The following is a 22313-nucleotide window of genomic DNA, read 5'->3' as shown; positions in this document are numbered from 1 at the left end:
ACCCTTGATCCAAGGAGATGGAGACTTTCGAAACCCCCCATAGGGGGATCCAAAAAATTTGATCTGAGGAGATGGAGTCTTGGTATTATCGAGAAAATTTGATCCGAGGAGATGGAGAATTTCGAAAACCCCATAGGGGAGAATCCAAAAACCTTGATCCAAGGAGATGGAGAATTTCGAAAACCCCATAGGGGGGATCCAAAAAACTTGATCCGAGGAGATGGAGAATTTCGAAAACCCCATAGGGGGGGAATCCAAAAACTTGTATTATCGAGAAATTTTTTGGGTTGGGGGGTGAAAGTGGGAGGGGGATCCGAGGAAGTGGAGACTTTGATATTGAGAAATTTTTTGGGGATGGGGGGTGAAAGTGGGAGGGGGAACCTCAAAAATTTGATCCGAGGAGATGGAGAGCACAAGAAAATGAAATTCAAAAAAAATTCGAAAAAAATCGGAAAAAAATTCGAGGCGCGGGGGCGATCCGGATGACGCTGCAGAAGGCGCAGCAGAAGGCGCGGGCGGGGGTCGCGAAGGGCGCGGGCGGGCGGCGGGCGGGCGCGCGCGGGGCGGGGCGCGCGCGGGCGGGCGCGCGGCGCGAAGGGGGGTCGCGAAGGGGGGGGCGAAGGGGGGGGGGGTCGTGGGCGGGGGTATTGGTTGGGGGGTCAAGGGTGAGGTAGTCTCGAGGGCGAGGTCATGGTCAAAACCGGAAGTAACACCTAGGTGTGAAAAGGTGACCCTCCAGCTGCTGGTCCTAGACCGGAAGGGATGTCTCTGTGGAAGGTCCTAGACCGGATACACCGCCCAGTGGAAGGCCCTAAACCGGACGAAATATACACAAGCACTGATCTCTCGCTGAAGGAGACTCGATCCTACGAACCTTAGAACAAGGTACGCAGTGCTTTACCAATCTACCCACACTGGACAATATCTTGGCGTGTAGCTTGCGCTACACGTTGATCCAGTGCAACCAGCTTTGAGGGAGAAGCCTTACAGCTTTTCATCTCATCCCCTGCATACATCAACTAGAGATTTTTAACAATGCAAGGAATTCGCAAGAGCAGGCGAAATATACACAAACACTGATCCCTGAGATGAAAAGCTGCAAAGAATCTCAGACAGGCGATCTTAACTATGCAAGACAAGCCACGGGGGGTGGAAATCTTTAGCTCAAGCACTTTCACACTTCTCAGTGTGTCACCAGGAGCTATGCAATGTTGCAAGGCTGCAACTGAAGAAGTGAGGGAAAGTTTTTCTCAGAATAACGCAGAGTGGGCGTGTCGCCTCATCCTGGCCCTCTGGCCCACTCGGCGCTATTCAGAGAAAAACTTCCCCTCACTCCTTCAGTTGCAGCCTTGCAACATTGCATAGCTCCTGATGACGCAGTGAGAAGTGTGAAAGTACTTGAGCTAAAGATTTCCACCCCTCTGTGGCTTGTCTTGCACATATATTTATATATGTATATATATATATATATATATATATATATATATATATATATATATATATTTATATATATATATATATATATAATGTCATGCCGAATAGGTAAAGCTTGCGATTTTGGCTTAAATAGCAAAGCTTTTCTTGTTGAATAAGGCAAACGAAACTTTATGTATGCAATAATTTCGCAAAAGTCATTCTGTACCAAACGAAAAAAAATAAGCTTCATTGTGTATGTTTATTAGATTATTGTAAACTTAACTAAAATATTTTTAGTTGGATTAGACTAAATTAAATTTCGCTTGTTATAATAAGGTTAGGTAAATTTTCTAAGGTTCATTGGGTACAAAATTATTAATTATTGCATTAACATAAATGAAAAAAAATATGTCTTTAAACGTATAAGGGAAAATTTTAAAAGGATTTAATTTTAAATGAGATCATGTTAACTGACCAGTTTTTCCTAATTGGCAAGACACCCACACACACATATATATTATATATATATATATATATATATATATATATATATATATATATATATATATATATATATATATATATATATATATATATATATATATATATATTATTGTAACCACGAACGAGTGATATTTAATCAATAACAATGCTGCGACTAGCTGAGGACTCGAACGCATGTCATTTTGGCCCGCATCATGGAGAGCGAAAATCACATGACCCTCTAACCCACAGGGCCACTCAATCCTACAAAGAATCACGCACCTACGTTATGTGATTTTTGTTCACCATGAGGCGGGTCAAAACGACTTGGGCTCGAGTCGTCTGCTAGTCGCACTGTGGTTGATATATATACATATATATATATATATATATATATATATATATATATATATATATATATATATATATATATATATATATATATATATATATATATATATATATATATATATATTTAGCGAGGCATATTTAAAGCTCTGTTTACTGACACTCTTCAACATGTTGTGTACCCACAGTTCGACCCTTGGTGACGAAGGTGGAGGCGCCCATCAAGGGGTTAAGGGTGGGCAGGGAGTATGACATGAGGTGTGACTCAGCTGGGTCACGCCCACACCCTAACATGACCTGGACTCTGGGCACCACCCCCGCCGCCCACACTCTGCTGGCTACAGTAAGTCACTCATTATGGTTATATAGATGTTTTCGAAGGGGGTGTTTTTGACGGGGTGTTTTTTTGAGAGAGTTATGGGATTATTCTTGTGGTTTGAAATGTCTTGGGTCAAGGAAGATTAACTGTGGACTTGTGAGACTTTTAGAAGTCTTGTTAAATACGTGGACAAAAAAATACCTTGTGTTTCCCTCTCACTGAGTGCTGTCAACGTCTTGCATTTGGGGGGAGGGGTTCGAATCACAGCTCCTTGCTCAATTTCTTAAACTACAGTCGCCACCATTATTACTTCCTGGCCTCATGAACCCTATCATACTTGTTATTAAGACTGATTAACTGATTACATCGAATCCTGGCTGAGGGACTGATTACCTCAAACTCCTTCTGATCTTCAGCCATCCTTCTTTGTTATGGACTGATGAAGCCACTGTGTGGCGAAACGTTTCCTCAATAAAGATACCCATGTTTTGCACATATGTCTAATTTATCACCGAACTGCTTTGGGGATTAGCGTGGACGGTTACAAAGCATGGCTTGCTTCTGCAGTGTTTTAAAAATTGAGGTTGGAGAGTTGAAGGAGGAGGTCTTGCTTCTCCAGGAGGAGATTAGGAGGCTGAAGGTCCACCTCAATGGGTCTGGGAGAGAGTGTGAGGTGGCTGGAGTTGTGGGAAATGAGGTTCTAGCAGTGAGGTGCAGTCTGTCTCTCGCTGTGAGGAGGCTGTAGTTGGGGAGGTAGCAACGGCTACCAGCAGTGAGGTGCAGCCCAGCACCTGCTACAAGTGGCAAGTGGTTCACAGTAATGGGAGGCGCATCAGAGTAAGGAAAGTTAAGAGTGAATATCTGAAGGTAGGAAATCGCTTCTCTGTTCATCAGGATGAATGTACTTCAGTGGCCAGTGAAGGTAAGGGTACTACTGCCCCTGCTAATGGAGGTAAGCGCATTCTTGTGGTTGGTGATTCTCAGGTAAGATATATTGACCGTGCTTTTTGTAATAGGAATAAGAAGATGAGAGATAGAGTGTGCTTCCCTGGAGCTGGTGTTGGGGACATTGTCAACAGGCTGGATAATATCATGTCAGGTAATGGGAACAAGCCCATTATCTGTCTCAGTGCTGGTGGAAATGATATTGGGAAGGGTAGGAGAGAAGAGCTGCTAGATAAGTACAGGTCAGCTATAGATTTCATTAAGTCTAAGGGAGGGATCCCAATCATATGTAGCATCTTGCCTAGAAGGGGAGTAGGAAATGAATGGTTGTCTAGGGCAATTGGTGCAAATTGCTGGCTAGACAGATACTGCAAGGAACTTGCAATCCCATTCATTGACAACTGGAACAACTTTTATGGCAAACATGATATGTATGCAAGGGATGGGGTACATCTCTCTGGGGCAGGGGTGGTAGCACTTGCAGACTCGACTGAGAAGGCCATTGGTGAAATGCCTATGATTTTAAACTGATGGAAGATAGAGGTATGGGTGTGTGTGGGAAACAAGCAGGTTGCAACACTAGGGTTGGAAACAGTAAATGTATAAAAGGCATTCAGCATGAAGTTATAAATAAAGACAATATATCAGGTCAGCAAACAAAGGGGGACAGCAGAGGGCAGCAAGGGACTAGCTCCCTTAAGGTTTACTATACTAATAGCAGGAGTGTAAGAAATAAGATAGATGAGCTAAGATTAATTGCAAGTGCAGGAAACATAGATATTATTGCTATAACAGAGACCTGGCTCAATCTGAAAGATAGAGAGATGCCCTCTGAATGTCACATACAAGGCTATAAATTATTCCACACTGACAGGGTCAACAAGAAAGGTGGTGGAGTAGCGATGTATGTCAGAGACAATTTAAATTGTTGTGTTAGACAAGATATTAAATTAGAAGCGTCAGCCACTGAATCTGTTTGGTTACAGCTTCTCGAGGGCCGAGAAAAACTAATTTTGGGTGTGATTTACAGGGCCCCAAATCTTGATAGGGAGTGCAGTAAACTTCTATGGGACGAAATTCGTAAGGCATCTACATACGAAAATGTTGTGCTAATGGGAGATTTCAACTATAGACAGATTGACTGGAGCAATTTGACAGGAAATTTAGAGTCAGGTGACTTTCTTGATACAATCCAGGATTGTTTTTTAAAACAGTTTGTGACAGAGCCAACTAGGGGAAATAACCTCCTTGACTTGGTTCTTGCCAGTAGGGAAACACTAATTAATAATCTTGAGGTTAATGATGAGCTTGGGGAAAGTGATCACAAATCACTCAGTTTTAATATATCATGGAATTCCCCTAATAATGGCAATCAAGTCTCCGTCCCTGACTTTCGCTTGGCTGATTTCATAGGACTGAAAAATTACTTAGGTGGGCTGAACTGGAATGACCTGACTAAGGGTGGTGATGGTTGCCGATATGATGCTTTCCAGGGCATAGTTCTAGCTGCTCAGTCAAATTATGTTCCAAATAGGGAAATCAGATCAAACAAAAATGATCCTAAATGGATGAACAATAGATTAAAATATCTGATTGGTCAAAAGAGAGGCATATATAGGCAAATCAAAAGAGGAGAGGGGCAATTAAGAAATCGATATATTCAGTTAAAGAGAAAAATAAAAAAGGGAATTAGAAAAGCAAAAAGAGATTATGAGGTTAAAGTTGCAAGAGAATCGAAGACTAACCCAAAAGAATTCTTTCAGGTATACAGAAGTAAGATCAGGGACAAGATAGGCCCACTCAAAAGTTCCTCGGGTCAGCTCACTGACAGTGATAAGGAAATGTGTAGAATTTTTAACACATACTTCCTCTCAGTTTTTACACAGGAGGATACCAGCGATATTCCAGTAATGATAAATTATGTAGAACAGGACGATAATAAACTGTGCACGATTAGGGTCACAAGTGACATGGTCCTTAGGCAAATAGATAAATTAAAACCTAACAAATCCCCAGGCCCTGATGAACTGTATGCAAGGGTTCTAAAGGAATGTAAAGATGAGCTTAGCACACCTTTGGCTAATCTTTTCAACATATCACTACAAACTGGCATGGTCCCAGATAAGTGGAAAATGGCAAATGTGATATCTATTTTCAAAACAGGTGACAGGTCCTTAGCTTCGAACTATAGACCAATAAGCCTAACCTCCATAGTGGGAAAATTTATGGAATCAATAATTGCCGAGGCAGTTCGTAGCCACCTTGAGAAGCATAAATTAATCAACGAATCTCAGCATGGTTTTACAAAGGGGCGTTCCTGCCTTACGAATTTATTAACTTTTTTTTCACTAAGGTATTTGAGGAGGTAGATCATGGTAATGAATCTGATATTGTGTATATGGACTTCAGTAAGGCTTTTGACAGGGTCCCACATCAGAGACTATTGAGGAAAATTAAAGCACATGGAATAGGAAGAGAATTTTTTTCCTGGATAGAGGCATGGTTGACAAATAGGCAGCAGAGAGTTTGCATAAATGGGGAGAAATCAGAGTGGGGAAGCGTCACGAGCGGTGTTCCACAGGGGTCAGTGTTGGGCCCCCTGCTGTTCACAATCTACATAAACGACATAGATGAGGGCATAAAGAGCGACATCGGCAAGTTTGCCGATGACACCAAAATAGGCCGTCGAATTCATTCTGACGAGGACATTCGAGCACTCCAGGAAGATTTGAATAGACTGATGCAGTGGTCGGAGAAGTGGCAGATGCAGTTTAATATAGACAAATGTAAAGTTCTAAATGTTGGACAGGGCAATAACCATGCCACATATAAACTAAATAATGTAGATCTTAATATTACGGATTGCGAAAAAGATTTAGGAGTTCTGGTTAGCAGTAATCTGAAACCAAGACAACAGTGCATAAGTGTTCGCAATAAAGCTAATAGAATCCTTGGCTTCATATCAAGAAGCATAAATAATAGGAGTCCTCAGGTTGTTCTTCAACTCTATACATCCTTGGTTAGGCCTCATTTAGATTATGCTGCACAGTTTTGGTCACCGTATTACAGAATGGATATAAATTCTCTGGAAAATGTACAAAGGAGGATGACAAAGTTGATCCCATGTATCAGAAACCTTCCCTATGAGGATAGACTAAGGGCCCTGAATCTGCACTCTCTAGAAAGACGTAGAATTAGGGGAGGATATGATTGAGGTGTATAAATGGAAGACAGGAATAAATAAAGGGGATGTAAATAGTGTGCTGAAAATATCTAGCCTAGACAGGACTCACAGCAATGGTTTTAAGTTGGAAAAATTCAGATTCAGGAAGGATATAGGAAAGTACTGGTTTGGTAATAGAGTTGTGGATGAGTGGAACAAACTCCCGAGTACAGTTATAGAGACCAGAACGTTGTGTAGCTTTAAAAATAGGTTGGATAAATACATGAGTGGATGTGGGTGGGTGTGAGTTGGACCTGATAGCTTGTGCTACCAGGTCGGTTGCCGTGTTCCTCCCTTAAGTCAATGTGACCTGACCTGACTAGGTTGGGTGCATTGGCTTAAGCCGGTAGGAGACTTGGACCTGCCTCGCATGGGCCAGTAGGCCTTCTGCAGTGTTCCTTCGTTCTTATGTTCTTATGTTCTTATGTTCTTATGAACTTGAAGAAGTTTTTTCAATCAGACAACTCACAACACAAACATTCACAAGCAACCCACATTTTCGGTCACCTCCTGGACCCTTATTAGATCATAGTTGTGACTTAATAAAAATGGTACAGGACCCAGAACTCGTCTAGAGGATTCTCGCCAGACAGAGTGTTGCTTGTTTGTGGAAAGTGTTTCCTAAGGTTCCTTTGTCTCTGCTGTGCTCCCCCTCTCCTGTACCACCATCTGTGCTCCCTCCCTCTCCCCCAGTACCACCATCTGTGCTCCCTCCCTCTTCCCAGTACCACCATCTGTGCTCCCTCCCTCTCCCCCAGTACCACCATCTGTGCTTCCTCCCTCTTCCCAGTACCATCATCTGTGCTACCTCCGTCTCCGCAGTACCACCATCTGTGCTCCTTCTCTCTTGTACCACCATCTGTGCTTCATCCCTCTCCCCAGTACCACTATCTGTGCTCCTTTTCTTTCCAGTACCACCATCTGTACTCCCTCTCTCTCCCCAGTGCCAACATCTGTACTACTTCTCCCCAGTGCCACAATTTTTTCTCCTTTTCCCCAGTGCCACCGTCTGTGCTACTTCTCCCCAGTGCCACCATCTGTGTTGCTTCTCCCCAGTGCCACCATCTGTGTTGCTTCTCGTCAGTATAACCATCTGCGCATCCTCTCTCTCCAGTGCCACCATCTATGCTACTTCTCCTCAGTGCCACAATCTGTGTTACTTCTCCCCAGTGCCACTTCTGTGCTCCTTCTCCCTAGTGCCACCATCTGTGCTACTTCTCCCCAGTGCCAACATCTGTGCTACTTCTCCCCAGTGTCACCATCTGTGCTTCCTCTCTCTCTAGTGCCACCATCTGTGCTACATCTCTCCAGTGCCACCATCTGTGCTACATTTCTCCAGTGCCACCATCTGTGCTTCTCTCCAGTGCCACCATCTGTGCTTCTCCCCAGTGCCACCATCTGTGCTTTTCCCTAGTGCCGCCATCTGTGCTACTTCTTCCCAGTACAGCCATCTGTGCTCCCTCTCTCTCTAGTGCCACCATCTGTGCTACTTCTCCCCAGTACCACCATCTGTACTTCCTCTCTCTCCAGTGCCACCATCTGTGCTTCCCACCAGTACCACCATCTGTACTTCCTCTCTCTCCAGTGCCACCATCTGTGCTTCTCTCCAGTGCCACCATCTGTGCTTCTCACCAGTACAACCATCTGTACTTCCTCTCTCTCCAGTGCCACCATCTGTGCTTCTCTCTAGTGCCACCATCTGTGCTTCTCTCCAGTGCCACCATCTGTGCTTCTCACCAGTACCACCATCTGTACTTCCTCTCTCTCCGGTGCCACCATCTGTGCTTCTCTCCAGTGCCACCATCTGTGTTTCTCACCAGTACCACCATCTGTACTTCCTCTCTCTCCAGTGCCACCATCTGTGCTTCTCACCAGTGCCACCATCTGTGCTTCTCACCAGTACCACCATCTGTACTTCCTCTCTCTCCAGTGCCACCATCTGTGCTTCTCTCCAGTGCCACCATCTGTGCTTCTCTCCAGTGCCACCATCTGTGCTTCTCACCAGTACCACCATCTGTACTTCCTCTCTCTCCAGTGCCACCATCTGTGCTTCTCTCCAGCGCCACCATCTGTGCTTCTCACCAGTACCACCATCTGTACTTCCTCTCTCTCCAGTGCCACCATCTGTGCTTCTCACCAGTGCCACCATCTGTGCTTCTCACCAGTACCACCATCTGTACTTCCTCTCTCTCCAGTGCCACCATCTGTGCTTCTCTCCAGTGCCACCATCTGTGCTTCTCTCCAGTGCCACCATCTGTGCTTCTCACCAGTACCACCATCTATACTTCCTCTCTCTCCAGTGCCACCATCTGTGCTTCTCTCCAGTGCCACCATCTGTGCTTCTCACCAGTACCACCCTCTGTACTTCCTCTCTCTCCAGTGCCACCATCTGTGCTTCTCTCCGGCGCCACCATCTGTGTTTCTCACCAGTACCACCATCTGTACTTCCTCTCTCTCCAGTGCCACCATCTGTGCTTCTCACCAGTGCCACCATCTGTGCTTCTCACCAGTACCACCATCTGTACTTCCTCTCTCTCCAGTGCCACCATCTGTGCTTCTCTCCAGTGCCACCATCTGTGCTTCTCTCCAGTGCCACCATCTGTGCTTCTCACCAGTACCACCATCTGTACTTCCTCTCTCTCCAGTGCCACCATCTGTGCTTCTCTCCAGTGCCACCATCTGTGCTTCTCACCAGTACCACCATCTGTACTTCCTCTCTCTCCAGTGCCACCATCTGTGCTTCTCTCCAGTGCCACCATCTGTGCTTCTCACCAGTGCCACCATCTGTGCTTCTCTCCAGTGCCACCATCTGTGCTTCTCTCCAGTGCCACCATCTGTGCTTCTCACCAGTGCCACCATCTGTGCTTCTCACCAGTACCACCATCTGTACTTCCTCTCTCTCCAGTGCCACCATCTGTGCTTCTCTCCAGTGCCACCATCTGTGCTTCTCTCCAGTGCCACCATCTGTGCTTCTCACCAGTACCACCATCTGTACTTCCTCTCTCTCCAGTGCCACCATCTGTGCTTCTCTCCAGTGCCACCATCTGTGCTTCTCACCAGTACCACCATCTGTACTTCCTCTCTCTCCAGTGCCACCATCTGTGCTTCTCTCCAGTGCCACCATCTGTGCTTCTCACCAGTGCCACCATCTGTGCTTCTCTCCAGTGCCACCATCTGTGCTTCTCTCCAGTGCCACCATCTGTGCTTCTCACCAGTGCCACCATCTGTGCTTCTCACCAGTACCACCATCTGTACTTCCTCTCTCTCCAGTGCCACCATCTGTGCTTCTCTCCAGTGCCACCATCTGTGCTTCTCACCAGTGCCACCATCTGTGCTTCTCACCAGTGCCACCATCTGTGCTCCTTTTTGCTCTATATCTGTGATATATACCTATGACCTGTTATGAGAGATTTCGTTTTTCTAGCATTTTGAACTAGAGTTAGGACTGTTCTTGTCTGGTCAACCAGGCTGTTGCTCTTCGCGGCTCATTGGTTCTCGTACAGATAGATCACAGCGTCACTCATCTGGTTCTTGGTAGACATAGCAATTCAAATTCTTCTTGAAGATTTCTATACTTGTTCCTTCAGTTTTTCTGATACCTGCTGGTCATATTATGAACAGTCTAGGCCTACCATATTTATCTTGTACATAGTTATGTAAATATGGGACAAGGAACTCCATTATCTTTCACGTGCATGTTATCGTGTTTCTCTCCCTCCTTCGCTCCACAAAGAACATATTTAGTATTTTTAAGCGTTCCCAGTAGCTTAAATGCCTTACTGGCTCACTGTGCCAGTAAACAATCTCTGTATTCATTTCAGCTCTGATATCTTCACCGAAGTGAATGGAGCCGTCATCTGCGATCACTACCCTAAGCGACAGAGCATAAGTCATCTGAACAGTATAACCGTGTTCAATATTTCTTTTGTTTTGAAAGTAATCGTTATCCTCCACATTATTTTTCTAGGTATTGTACCATTAGTCGAATTGTGTGATAGGCCAACTGACCCTATTATACCAAGGCCTTTCAAACGTTTTTTCTTTTTCGTTTTATCTGGTGATGCTTCTGTTCTTAGTATATAAAACCCTTCTTGTGTTCCTCACTTTTTTCCATATCTCACCAGTTCGATTTTGTCACCACTGAGCACCATGTTTTTTTTTTTACTGCTACTGGAAGACTTTGTGTATATCCTCTTGCAACATCGCCTCCGCAACTTCCCCTGTGACTAGCAATTGAAAAATAAAACTTACAATTTTCCTTGCTAAATTCTCTTAGTATATTACACACCTTAATTATGTCTCTCCGAGGTCTTCTCTCTTCCGAGGTCGCCAGGGTGAGTTTCCTTAGTCTCTTCTTACAGCTCTGTTCCATTAGCAATCTTCAGGGCTTTTCCAAGCTCCTCAAAATGTTCTATGATCGTGGAACTGTTGCTTAAGCACACATGTTAGAGCTCTGATGAGCGTGAAGTAGAGTCCGAACTTTGCCATAGTTGAGTACCTTAATATTCACATATGGTTGTATACATCATGCTATTAATATTATCATCATAATAACAATTATGATTATAAAAATAATAAAACTATTATTATTATTTTCATTGTTATTAATGGCATCATCATCATCATCATTATTAAGTTCACAATGCTCTAACCACTTTGCCGGCAAATTTTAAAAAATCCAGGAATAGTTGACGCAGGCTTCATGTTCAGCTTTAATACACAATGAAAAAAAAATCTTCAGATAAAAGCTGGGAGGAGACTTCAGGAGCCTCAAGCTTCCTGTCCTTGTTAAGCACTCTCAAGCCTATTGACCGCGAGTACACCAGCTGCAAGTACACTGTGAAGAGGGACAGAGAGTTCACCAGCTGCAAGTACACAGATGGTAGAGAATGAGAGCAAGAGGGTACACTTGCTATAAGAACAATAAGGGAATATAAGTATGGGGAGCACTTAAGAAAGACAGCCAACAGAAGATTTAATTAAATGTCCTCACCGAGGTTATCACTTGATAAGGAATGTCTATTTCTCTCAAAATTAAGGATTGTCACGTATTATTTAGATGTCTAATGCAAGGATAGTAAAGTAGAAGGCTCTCTCCCATTCCTCCACTCCTTCCTGCTACTCAAATATAAGCTAGAGGGAAAAGGCGCAGTGCCATACTGGAAAAAAAACGGCTTGGAATTTACAGGCAAGGTAGAAGGGGATGGAAGGCCTAGGCTACAAACTGCCTCTTCATTTTAGTACTAATCCTACTCTAAATACAGGTGACTGTGCTTCTCTGCTGTGAATACCACAACTTATTCAGCTACCTCTAGTTCTATTGCTATAAATATTATTCTCATCTTGGAAGGCTCAGTATTCGCTGAGCTCCACTAATATCAGAGGTCTATTGATGTTAGTTTACCCTGGCATATTAATTAGATGAATCCTGTGTTTACAAAGTGCTTGTCCAGCTCATTGTATTGTCGTCTCGCTTACAGTTTCAGCTGGGAGTTGGATTCATTAAGCAACAATTTCTTGTACACAAACATAAATTTTGCACACGTTTGAGTTGCATCTCTTGCCTCACAGTTTCACTTCACTGTTTTGAATAATTGATTATTATTTGTGCCTTACATATTTCTTCATTTCTTAGTTTATTAAAACTATTTAGTGTATCAAAGGAGCCTGTCCTCTTAACCGAAGGCATCATGGCACTCTTGTAAAAACAGTCAATTGGGTTGCTGATGATGGAGTCAGATGAAACATGACTGTTTTACATCAGCTGTGCAAAGTGGGTTCCCAAAAATGTTCACAAGGCAGACCATTTTTTTGACTCCATTCATCTTAAATTTCAAGTTCTTCCTTTGTAACCTAACCTAACAAAGTCTGTGACAGTTATTAGGGAGATGGGTCGCATAGCTTGGTTTCCTAAGACAGAAAATGGTTAATGTGTATGCGCCATGTATGTCATTATATTCAGTTTTAATCACAAGTAACTGCAATTATGCGTACCATCAACATAATCAGCTTGAAGCATGGTAGCTGATTACTGGTGCAAATGAAGGGCCAGGGTAGACTACCTTGCAAATGGGGTCTGTACTAGTGCTTCACTTTCTCACAGACTTTCGGTTGATTAACGTATGTGAGAGTTCTGTCTGTATGGATGAAGGTAGAGAGAGGATTCTCTCTCTCTCTCTCTCTCTCTCTCTCTCTCTCTCTCTCTCTCTCTCTCTCTCTCTCTCTCTCTCTCTCTCTCTCTCTCTCTCTCTCTCTCTCTCTCTCTCTCTCCCCTACTCTTAGTATTCTAACTTTTTGACATATTGGATAGATCTGTAAATAACATTGGTGGTGGAAATATACTGGCATTTTAAAGAAGACAGCTGCTGTATACTTTTCTCCTGCAATTCCTAATCTCTCTGTTGACTGTACCTATTATGGTATTCTTTCTTTATAGCCAGGTACTACAGGCCTTTTAAGAAGTACTTGTGTTTGTAATAGTTATATGATTCTAGTATTTCTTCATGTAGTTTGTGTCAGAATAATAATATGAGCACAGTTACTCTTTTCTTTTCCCACTCTAGTCTAACTTCGCCTTTTATGAAATCTGCTGATAAACATTGAATGACTTATTTAAGATGCGGTGTGAGAGGTGCATTGTAGTGAGTCAGTAAGATTCCTGGCGTTTTGTACTCGAAATTTAGAACAGCCTTTTGCTGCCTTTGCTGCTTGCACTTAGAAAACATTTTGGGCTTTTTAAGTCGTTCGTTCATGAAGGTCCTTGTTTTCTTCTGTTTCAGTTAGTTTATTAGCAAACATTTTATAATCTAGCTCGAGATTATAATAACGAAAATGACTTTGTCAATATTGAGAATCATCCAACCTATCCAAGTCACCTTGAAAACAGGAAAATTCTCCAGATGCTGCATTTTCCCCAGATTTAGCGTCATTCACAAAAAAAAAATAAATAAATATAATGTTTAGTCGTTAGCCCTCTTTCAAGATCATTTATGTAAGTAATGAAAAGGAATGGACCGAGAACGGATTCCTGAGAAACTCAAGTGTGTATGTCTAGCCCGTCAGAGACTCCTCGAAGAGCACATATTGTTGTTTCCTTTCTGTGAGTTAGGTACTGACCCAGTCACGAATTTTGTCTCCTATACAATGTGCTACCATTATGACCAACAGTCTTAAAGGGGATACCTCCTCGAATGCATTCTGGAAATATACACATACTATATCTGTTGAGATTTTTTCATCCCAGTTTTTGCATAAATAAAAAAGTTAGTTGTTGCGATATCCATGTTAATATCCGTTTATAATTTAATATTTTCCAGAAATTAATGATCCTGTCCCAAATAACAGTCTTTGTTTACCTAATATATATATATATATATATATATATATATATATATATATATATATATATATATATATATATATATATCTATATATATATATATATATATATATATATATATATATATATATATATATATCAGAAGATCCAAGAGATACACTATTGATATAAAGGTGGCACATACGGTACATGTTGTTACGTGTGTATCACCGATTATAAGGCGAAAATCTCTTCCAGCTCCTCAGAGCTGGGGCGTGTGCCCAAAATACAGCAGGCATTACCCCTCTGAACAGCCGCACTGAGCCGCTGGAACAGAAAACTAGCTGCCCTGGGATCCCTAGTTACCCTGATGAGTCTTTTTCCCAGCTCCTTAAGGAATTTAGATGCACTCTTTCCCCATGAGCCAAGGGTCTCTGAGCCTATGGGAACAAACATATAATGATGGGCAAGTTCTCCATATTTTCTAGACTTTTGGGACTCCCTGAAGCTGGCAGCTGCCCCTCCTTCCTCCCTGGTGTATAGGAGATAGGTATCAGCCAAGGTAGATGCACATGTATAGTCTATATATATATATATATATATATATATATATATATATATATATATATATATATATATATATATATATATATATATATATATATATATATATATATATATATATGTCGTGCCGAATATGTAAAACTGGTCAATTAGCAAGAACTCATTTAAAATTAAGTCCTTTCTAAAATTTTCTCTTATACGTTTAAAGATATATTTTTTTCATTAATGTTAATGTAAAAAAAATTAATTTTGCACCAAAAGAATCTTAGAAAACTTACCTAACCTTATTATAAAAAGAACAATTTATTTTAGCCTAACCCAACTAAATATATTTTAAATTCGTTTACAGTAATTTAGTACTAAACAAACATAATCAAATATATTTTTTTCGTTAGGTTCAGAATAATTTTGGCGAATTTATTGCATACACAAATTTTCACTTGTCCTATATGGCAAGATGAACGTTGCTATTTAAGCCAAAATCGCAAGTTCTGCCTATTTGGCACGACATATATATATATATATATATATATATATATATATATATATATATATATATATATATATATATATATATATATATATATATATATATATATATATATATATATATATATATGTCGTGCCTAATATGTAAAACTGGTCAATTAGCAAGAACTCATTTAAAATTAAGTCCTTTCTAAAATTTTCTCTTATACAAACGTATAAGAGAAAATTTTAGAAAGGACTTAATTTTAAGTGAGTTCTTGCTAATTGACCAGTTTTACATATTAGGCACGACATATATATATATATATATATATATATATATATATATATATATATATATATATATATATATATATATATATATATATATGTCGTGCCAAATAGGCAGAACTTGCGATTTTGGCTTAAATAGCAACGTTCATCTTGCCATATAGGACAAGTGAAAATTTGTGTGTGCAATAAATTCGCCAAAATTACATCATTAATACTGATGTAAATATTTTTAATTTGCACCAAAAGGAACTTAGAAAACTTACCTAACCGTATTATAACAAGCGCAATTTATTTTAGCCTAACCCAACTAAATATATTTTAGATTTGTTTACAATAATTTAATACTAAACAAACACAATGAAATATATTTTTTTCGTTAGGTTCAGAATGATTTTGGCGAAATCATTGCATACACAAATTTTCGCTTGTCCAATATGGCAAGATGAGCGTTGCTATTTAAGCCAAGATCGCAAGTTCTGCCTATTAGGCACGACATATATATATATATATATATATATATATATATATATATATATATATATATATATATATATATATATATATATATATATATATATTACCGTTAATGGGTAAGCGATTTGTTGTATACATGCATTTATGATTCTGGTAGGCACTTCGCCTGGTCCACCTGCTTTTTCAGTTCTCACATCCTTAAAGTATTTTAATATGTCAAGGCTGCTAATTTCGTAAATATTTACTTTGTTATATTCAGGGCCTAAAAAATATTTTATGGTCTATGAGTATTGGTGTCGTGTTAAACTGTATATATTGATCAGAACGCTGGGTTGAGACTTGTTACCAGATCTCTGTTGTCGTTCGTTAATCTTTTATTTTTGCTAGTTAGAGATCCAGTCCTTTCTTTGTTTTTTTCTTGTCATGATATGCATAAAGAATTCTTCAGTGTTACTTTACCGTAGATGTTGTGTGCAATTTGCTTCCCTATCTTTTATTCGGTATTGCTAATGTCTATTACACTTTCTCTAAGTGTATGTAGTTAGTAGGGTCTTCGAGGTTACTAGTTAATTTTAAATAAAATTAAATACAAATAGTTTTTCGAAATTCATTTAAGAAAATATGAATCTGAATCTGCTTTATCCCTTTCACTTTTTTTCTTTATTGCAGTGTTATACCTTTTAAAATTTTGATTTTTTGGCCTTAAATCTCATCCCCATTTCGTTTACATTGTTTACATTGTTTGTGAGGGAGCCATTATGATGGTTCCATCACTCTCGTGACTTTGTAAATGGTCCAAGTCGGACCGAAACGTCATCGTCAGCTTCTCTCTCCTCTGTGTGGGTTATTTATGTAGTGTTCCAGTGAGGTATTACACCCTTTTGTTCTTCACTGCGACCTTACCCAGTCATGCGAGGCAGGAGCTGAACTAGGGAACTGTGATCTCGAAATCATAAGGTCATGAAATATAAGGTTGTCATGTCGGCTGCTGGTGGCAGCCGACGTGTTGGCATCCTGCCATAACTGGAGAATGTCTCTTCTGACCGGCTTCAAACTTTCACTAGTTATGTGGTTTCCTGGATACAAGGTACACGCTGCTGTTTTCTGCCAAAAGTCCCAATTTGCTAATTTTATTGAATTAATTGTGATATTCATTTTTTTCAGTACCTAAGGAATGCTTCTTCAGATTGGTTTCAAACTTTTATTGATGATTTGTTTAGTCCGAATAGGTGGAAATTTGAAATCTTATTGAAATAGTTAAAAATCTTGGAGTCGTTGAAATCCAATTAATTACTGAAGAATGACTTTTCTTATCGGGTTGAAACTTTTACTATGGGTGGTCTTTATTAACACTACTTGTCGCTTACTGTGAGATGTATAAATTTCAATTTGCCAGTTTTATTAAGTAAATTGTGTGCCGTAAAATAGAGAATGCCTCTTTTGATCAACTTCAAACTCTAAATAGTGCAGGTATTTACATTTTGCTTCACTGGAATTTCATGACCGTCTTCTAATATTCCTCCTGCGTGTATAGAGGTAGAGGAGGTTGAGCTTATGGAATACGGGGATACCTTTGTTGGATCGAAATGCACCAGGTTGATTCTGTTCTCTTTGTCTTAGAATTTCGACGTACAGATCCTCCACGACTTACGACCGAGTTCCGTTCCGACCGACCGGTCGGATCTGGAAATGGATGGCTGTGGGAATTATGTCAGCATGACGTGTACAAGTGGTATACCTGTTCCACATTCTTGTAACCTAATAAATTTCTGTCATGATTATCTCTTTTTTAGTCAAGCTGCATTATTATCTTAAGGTTCATTACTCACTAACTCTTGTTCCTCACTTGTAGGTATCATTCATTGGCTTCGCAAATAAAAATGCTGTGGAATGTAGCCTAGGCTTGGTCATGCGTCGGCCGCTAGCGCTGGCGGACGTATGACCAAGGGTAATTTCTAGATTTACGTACACATACATTTTTTATTTTTCTTATAGTGCAGTTTTTTTTTGTCGTATGTACGGATGAACGTAAGTCGCATGGGTCGGAAATCGGCGAGGATCTATATACGGTGTCATTAGCTAGTGCATAATGCACTAGCTAATGACTTTGGAATCTCATTTCATAAAGTTTGTTGTTAGCGTGAAAGTTGGCGTCACCAACTTTTTTTTTATATAAAAATCCCAGCGCGATAGAAACATTGTAGCGGACAAAGTTATTTCTGCCGTCAAATGCTTCTCTGGACGGATCCAAGATCAGCACATCATAATTATCAGGAAGCTCTGGTGATATATATGCAGATAGTTGGATATTATTTTTTTTGAGAAGAGACAAGCAACGAACATCCCAGGGGAGAAAGAAAGTTTTTGTCTCATTCGGCTGTACTGGTCTACCAGCTGGAGTGATTACTGTGTAGGTAAATAGTTCAGAGAACAGACAAGTTGATAAATTAGACACATACGCAACACTTGAGTATCTTTATTGAGGAAATATTTCACCACACAGTGACTTCAAAGTCCTGTTCTTCACCATTCTCCTTTGTACTGGACTGATGAAGCCGCTCTGTGGCGAAACGTTTCCTCAATGAACATACCCAAGTGCCTAATTTATCAGCAATTAGTATAAAATCCTAGTCTCGCTAGTTGCCTGACTAGCTGTGACAGGCTGTCTGCTCACTCTTCCCTGCGCCTCTCCCTCTTCCCCTCTCGCTCTTCCCCACCACTCATCCCCTCCCCCCCATCTTCCCCTCGGTCCGTCGTCATAAACTTCATTGTCTTATGTGCGTGTTCTCTGTGTAGTTTTTTCACGGATTTATATAATCTAGAGCGTCATCCTCTTTACTTAAATCCATTTTTTCTACACATCAGTTTTACAGGCTAAGAGCAGTTATCTTATCTCAGTTCATTTCAAAGCCTTGAACTACCTCAGATATACTACCACTCCCGAGGATGTGACCCAGAACAGTCGACTAACACCCAGATACCTACTTACTGTTAGGTAAACAGGGGCAGCAGGTTTAAAGGCAGATGCCCATAAAAATCAGATTTAGACCCATGACTCTGATGGGTGTGAGAGACGCTGCTTCATACCTTGCCAGTAATCCTCTGATTACTAATCCCTTAAATTGTCTTTGAATTCTTGCGTAATGCATTTATGCCTGTTAATTAAGAAACTCCTCTTATCTTCTCTGCTTTAAATTATTAGTTCCAACATGAGTCGTCAAAACTGTATCCTCTGGCGCATCTTTTGTCTCCTCTGCAAAATTCTCACGTAGATCCTAGACTCCTTGCACCTGAAGAGCTTAGCCGCCTCCTCTAGTTGATTTTACAGTAAAACTCGGCATTTTGTCTTTTTACAATAGACTCCCCAACAAAAACTACCTGAGGTTTTCCCAGGGGATTTAAGTAGACAAAGAAAGAATACACAACAGAGACAGGAGACAGGAAAGAGAAAGAGAGAGGGGAGAGAGAGAGAGAGAGAGAGAGAGAGAGAGAGAGAGAGAGAGAGAGAGAGAGAGAGAAGTTACAGCTTGACAAAGCTCTTGGAGAGAGCGAAACGTTGCCACAATAAAATGTCACATTAGTTGCATCTCTGTCCATTTACCTAACATTTTAACTGTAATTATTATCGTCATCAACAAGTTAGATGGCCGGGATACATCCCACTGTGCCTGAAGTAAGACGCCCGTGTTTGCTGCATCCTCAACAGCGGAAGTTTTGTATGTGAAAATATATTGGTTATAATGTAAACCCTCTTGCTGACAGTTTCAAAAAGACAAAGAAAAAAAATAAGAGGAGTGCTAGTTTTGCTGACATAACGCCGCTCTGTTCTGTTATTTCAGAGATTATAATCACCGTCTAAACTGTCTATCCCTTGTGTTGAACAAGCTCTTGTTCACAACATTCCCAGGCACCCTCGTGTTGAACAAGCCCTTGTTCACAACATTCCCAGGCACCCTCGTGTTGAACAAGCCTTTGTTCACAACATTCCCAGGCACCCTCGTGTTGAACAAGCCCTTGTTCACAACATTCCCAGGCACCCTCGTGTTGAACAAGCCCTTGTTCACAACATTCCCAGGCACCCTCGTGTTGAACAAGCCCTTGTTCACAACATTCCCAGGCACCCTCGTGTTGAACAAGCCCTTGTTCACAACATTCCCAGGCACCCTCGTGTTGAACAAGCCCTTGTTCACAACATTCCCAGGCACCCTCGTGTTGAACAAGCCCTTGTTCACAACATTCCCAGGCACCCTCGTGTTGAACAAGCTCTTGTTCACAACATTCCCAGGCACCCTCGTGTTGAACAAGCCTTTGTTCACAACATTCCCAGGCACCCTCGTGTTGAACAAGCTCTTGTTCACAACATTCCCAGGCACCCTCGTGTTGAACAAGCTCTTGTTTACAACATTCCCAGGCACCCTCGTGTTGAACAAGCCTTTGTTCACAACATTCCCAGGCACCCTCGTGTTGAACAAGCCCTTGTTCACAACATTCATAGCACCCTCGTGTTGAACAAGCCCTTGTTCACAACATTCCCAGGCACCCTCGTGTTGAACAAGCCCTTGTACACAACATTCCCAGGCACCCTCGTGTTGAACAAGCCCTTGTTCACAACATTCCCAGGCACCCTCGTGTTGAACAAGCCCTTGTTCACAACATTCCCAGGCACCCTCGTGTTGAACAAGCCCTTGTTCACAACATTCCCAGGCACCCTCGTGTTGAACAAGCCCTTGTTCACAACATCCTTTATATGAGTCTTGGCGCAGGTTTTGTTAATTGTTAGTCCCTGAATTTCTCAGAACAATGTCAAATACTTTGAACGTCAAAACAGTACACTTGATTTAGCCTGACAGTGGCGTTCTCCTCACCTCTGCTCTCCACCAGTCTCCTGAGGTTTTCTTAATTCGTCCTGTCTTTTGCACACAGTCTCCACCATTAGTGTGTCCCTCGTGGGACGTGTGTTGCAAGTCGATGGACTGTCTACCTACTTCTGTGACTCAGAAAATCGTAATGACACGATTCTTACTTCTATGCCTTGAGATGTAATTTGTTGTCTTGTAAATTTACTCCTACTGCTGTTACTGCTACTACTACTACTGTTGCTGCTACTATTGCTCCTAAAACCCGCTAATACTAGTACTACAGCTATCTACCACTGCTACTACAACTACCACCGCTACTACTATAACTACGACTACTAATACTAATACTGCAACTACTACTACTACTACTAGACAGCTACTATAACTTCTACTACTAATAATAATACTACTACAACTACCATTACAAATGCTGCTACAGCTACTGCTACTACTACAACGACAGCTACTTATATTACATCTACTACTATTACTACAGCTACTTCTGCAGCCAGCACTACTACTACTACTACTACAACTACTACAACCACAACTACTACAACCACAACTACTACAACTACTACAACCCCAATTGCTACAACTACTACAACTACTACTACAATTGCTACTACAATTGCTACTACTATATTCAACGACAGCTTACTTATATTACATCTACGACTACTACTACTACTACTACAACTACTACTACTACTAGTACCACTGCAACAACTACTAAAAGTACTACAGTTACTACTAGTGTTAATACTACTACTACATCTACTACTACTACTACAACCACTATTACTAGTATTACTGCAACTACTAATAATTCTACTACAGTTGCTACTAGTACAAATACTTCTACAACTACTTCAAGAAGAAGAAAGCTATTTATCACACTTATAACACTTGGATCAAGGTGTCTCTGCAGTACCTAGTGAAAATTGTCTATAAGTTTACGGCTGTAAATTAAATAAATTAACTTGTATTAAAACATTATCCGCTAATAAATAACGATAAAGTAATTCTTCAAATGGCAATGAGATAAGAACAAGCAGAAATGAAGGAAATATATTAGTAAACAAGTGTTGCGGGATCATGCCCTTCACTCGGAATCAAAGATGTCAGGAAACAGGGCAAGTGTTTCCTGACCGGTAGTCTTAGTTATATGATGACTCGCAGCTCGGGTTTTTGGTCATCTGACTGAGGCCTTCCACTGGCTTATCGGTCCACCCCTTTAAAAAATTTTATTATGGTTATAAGCATTTAAACAAGAGTTCTCAGATGTGTTCAACAGTTGCTCAGAGAGTACAAGCAGGAATACCGAGTGGAGGAGAAGAACCAGGACTTCGTTACCGTGATGAGCGTCGGTATACTTGTTCTCTCACCCGTAATCTGCAAAGTAAACATTATTTATTGATTATTAGGCTGATTTAAACTATGAAAAAACACTGTAAATTAGATAAAACAAAATAGGTTATTTATTTACGAGTGTTATGTGCAAAACAAGAGCATTTAAGCATAGCTTTTATGAGGACAAATGATCGTTGACAGTGTAAATCATACCAGCTGCATCATGTTTACTGCTCTCATAACAAAGAC

General features: G+C 40.9%; 1 protein-coding gene across 1 annotated transcript in view; it reads left to right on the top strand.

Annotated features, from left to right (window-relative positions):
• Positions 1 to 22313, top strand: part of LOC128687509 (nephrin-like) — a 721388-nt gene that overhangs the window by 446905 nt on the left and 252170 nt on the right. Inside the window, exon 6 of the mRNA XM_070083853.1 lies at positions 2436 to 2590. Coding sequence (XP_069939954.1) covers positions 2436 to 2590 — 155 coding nt within the window. The remainder of the gene's footprint in view (positions 1 to 2435; positions 2591 to 22313) is intronic.

This window comes from Cherax quadricarinatus, chromosome 11, assembly GCF_038502225.1.
Source record: "Cherax quadricarinatus isolate ZL_2023a chromosome 11, ASM3850222v1, whole genome shotgun sequence".
Lineage (NCBI taxonomy): Eukaryota > Metazoa > Arthropoda > Malacostraca > Decapoda > Parastacidae > Cherax > Cherax quadricarinatus.
This window is presented reverse-complemented; position numbering and strand designations above follow the sequence as displayed.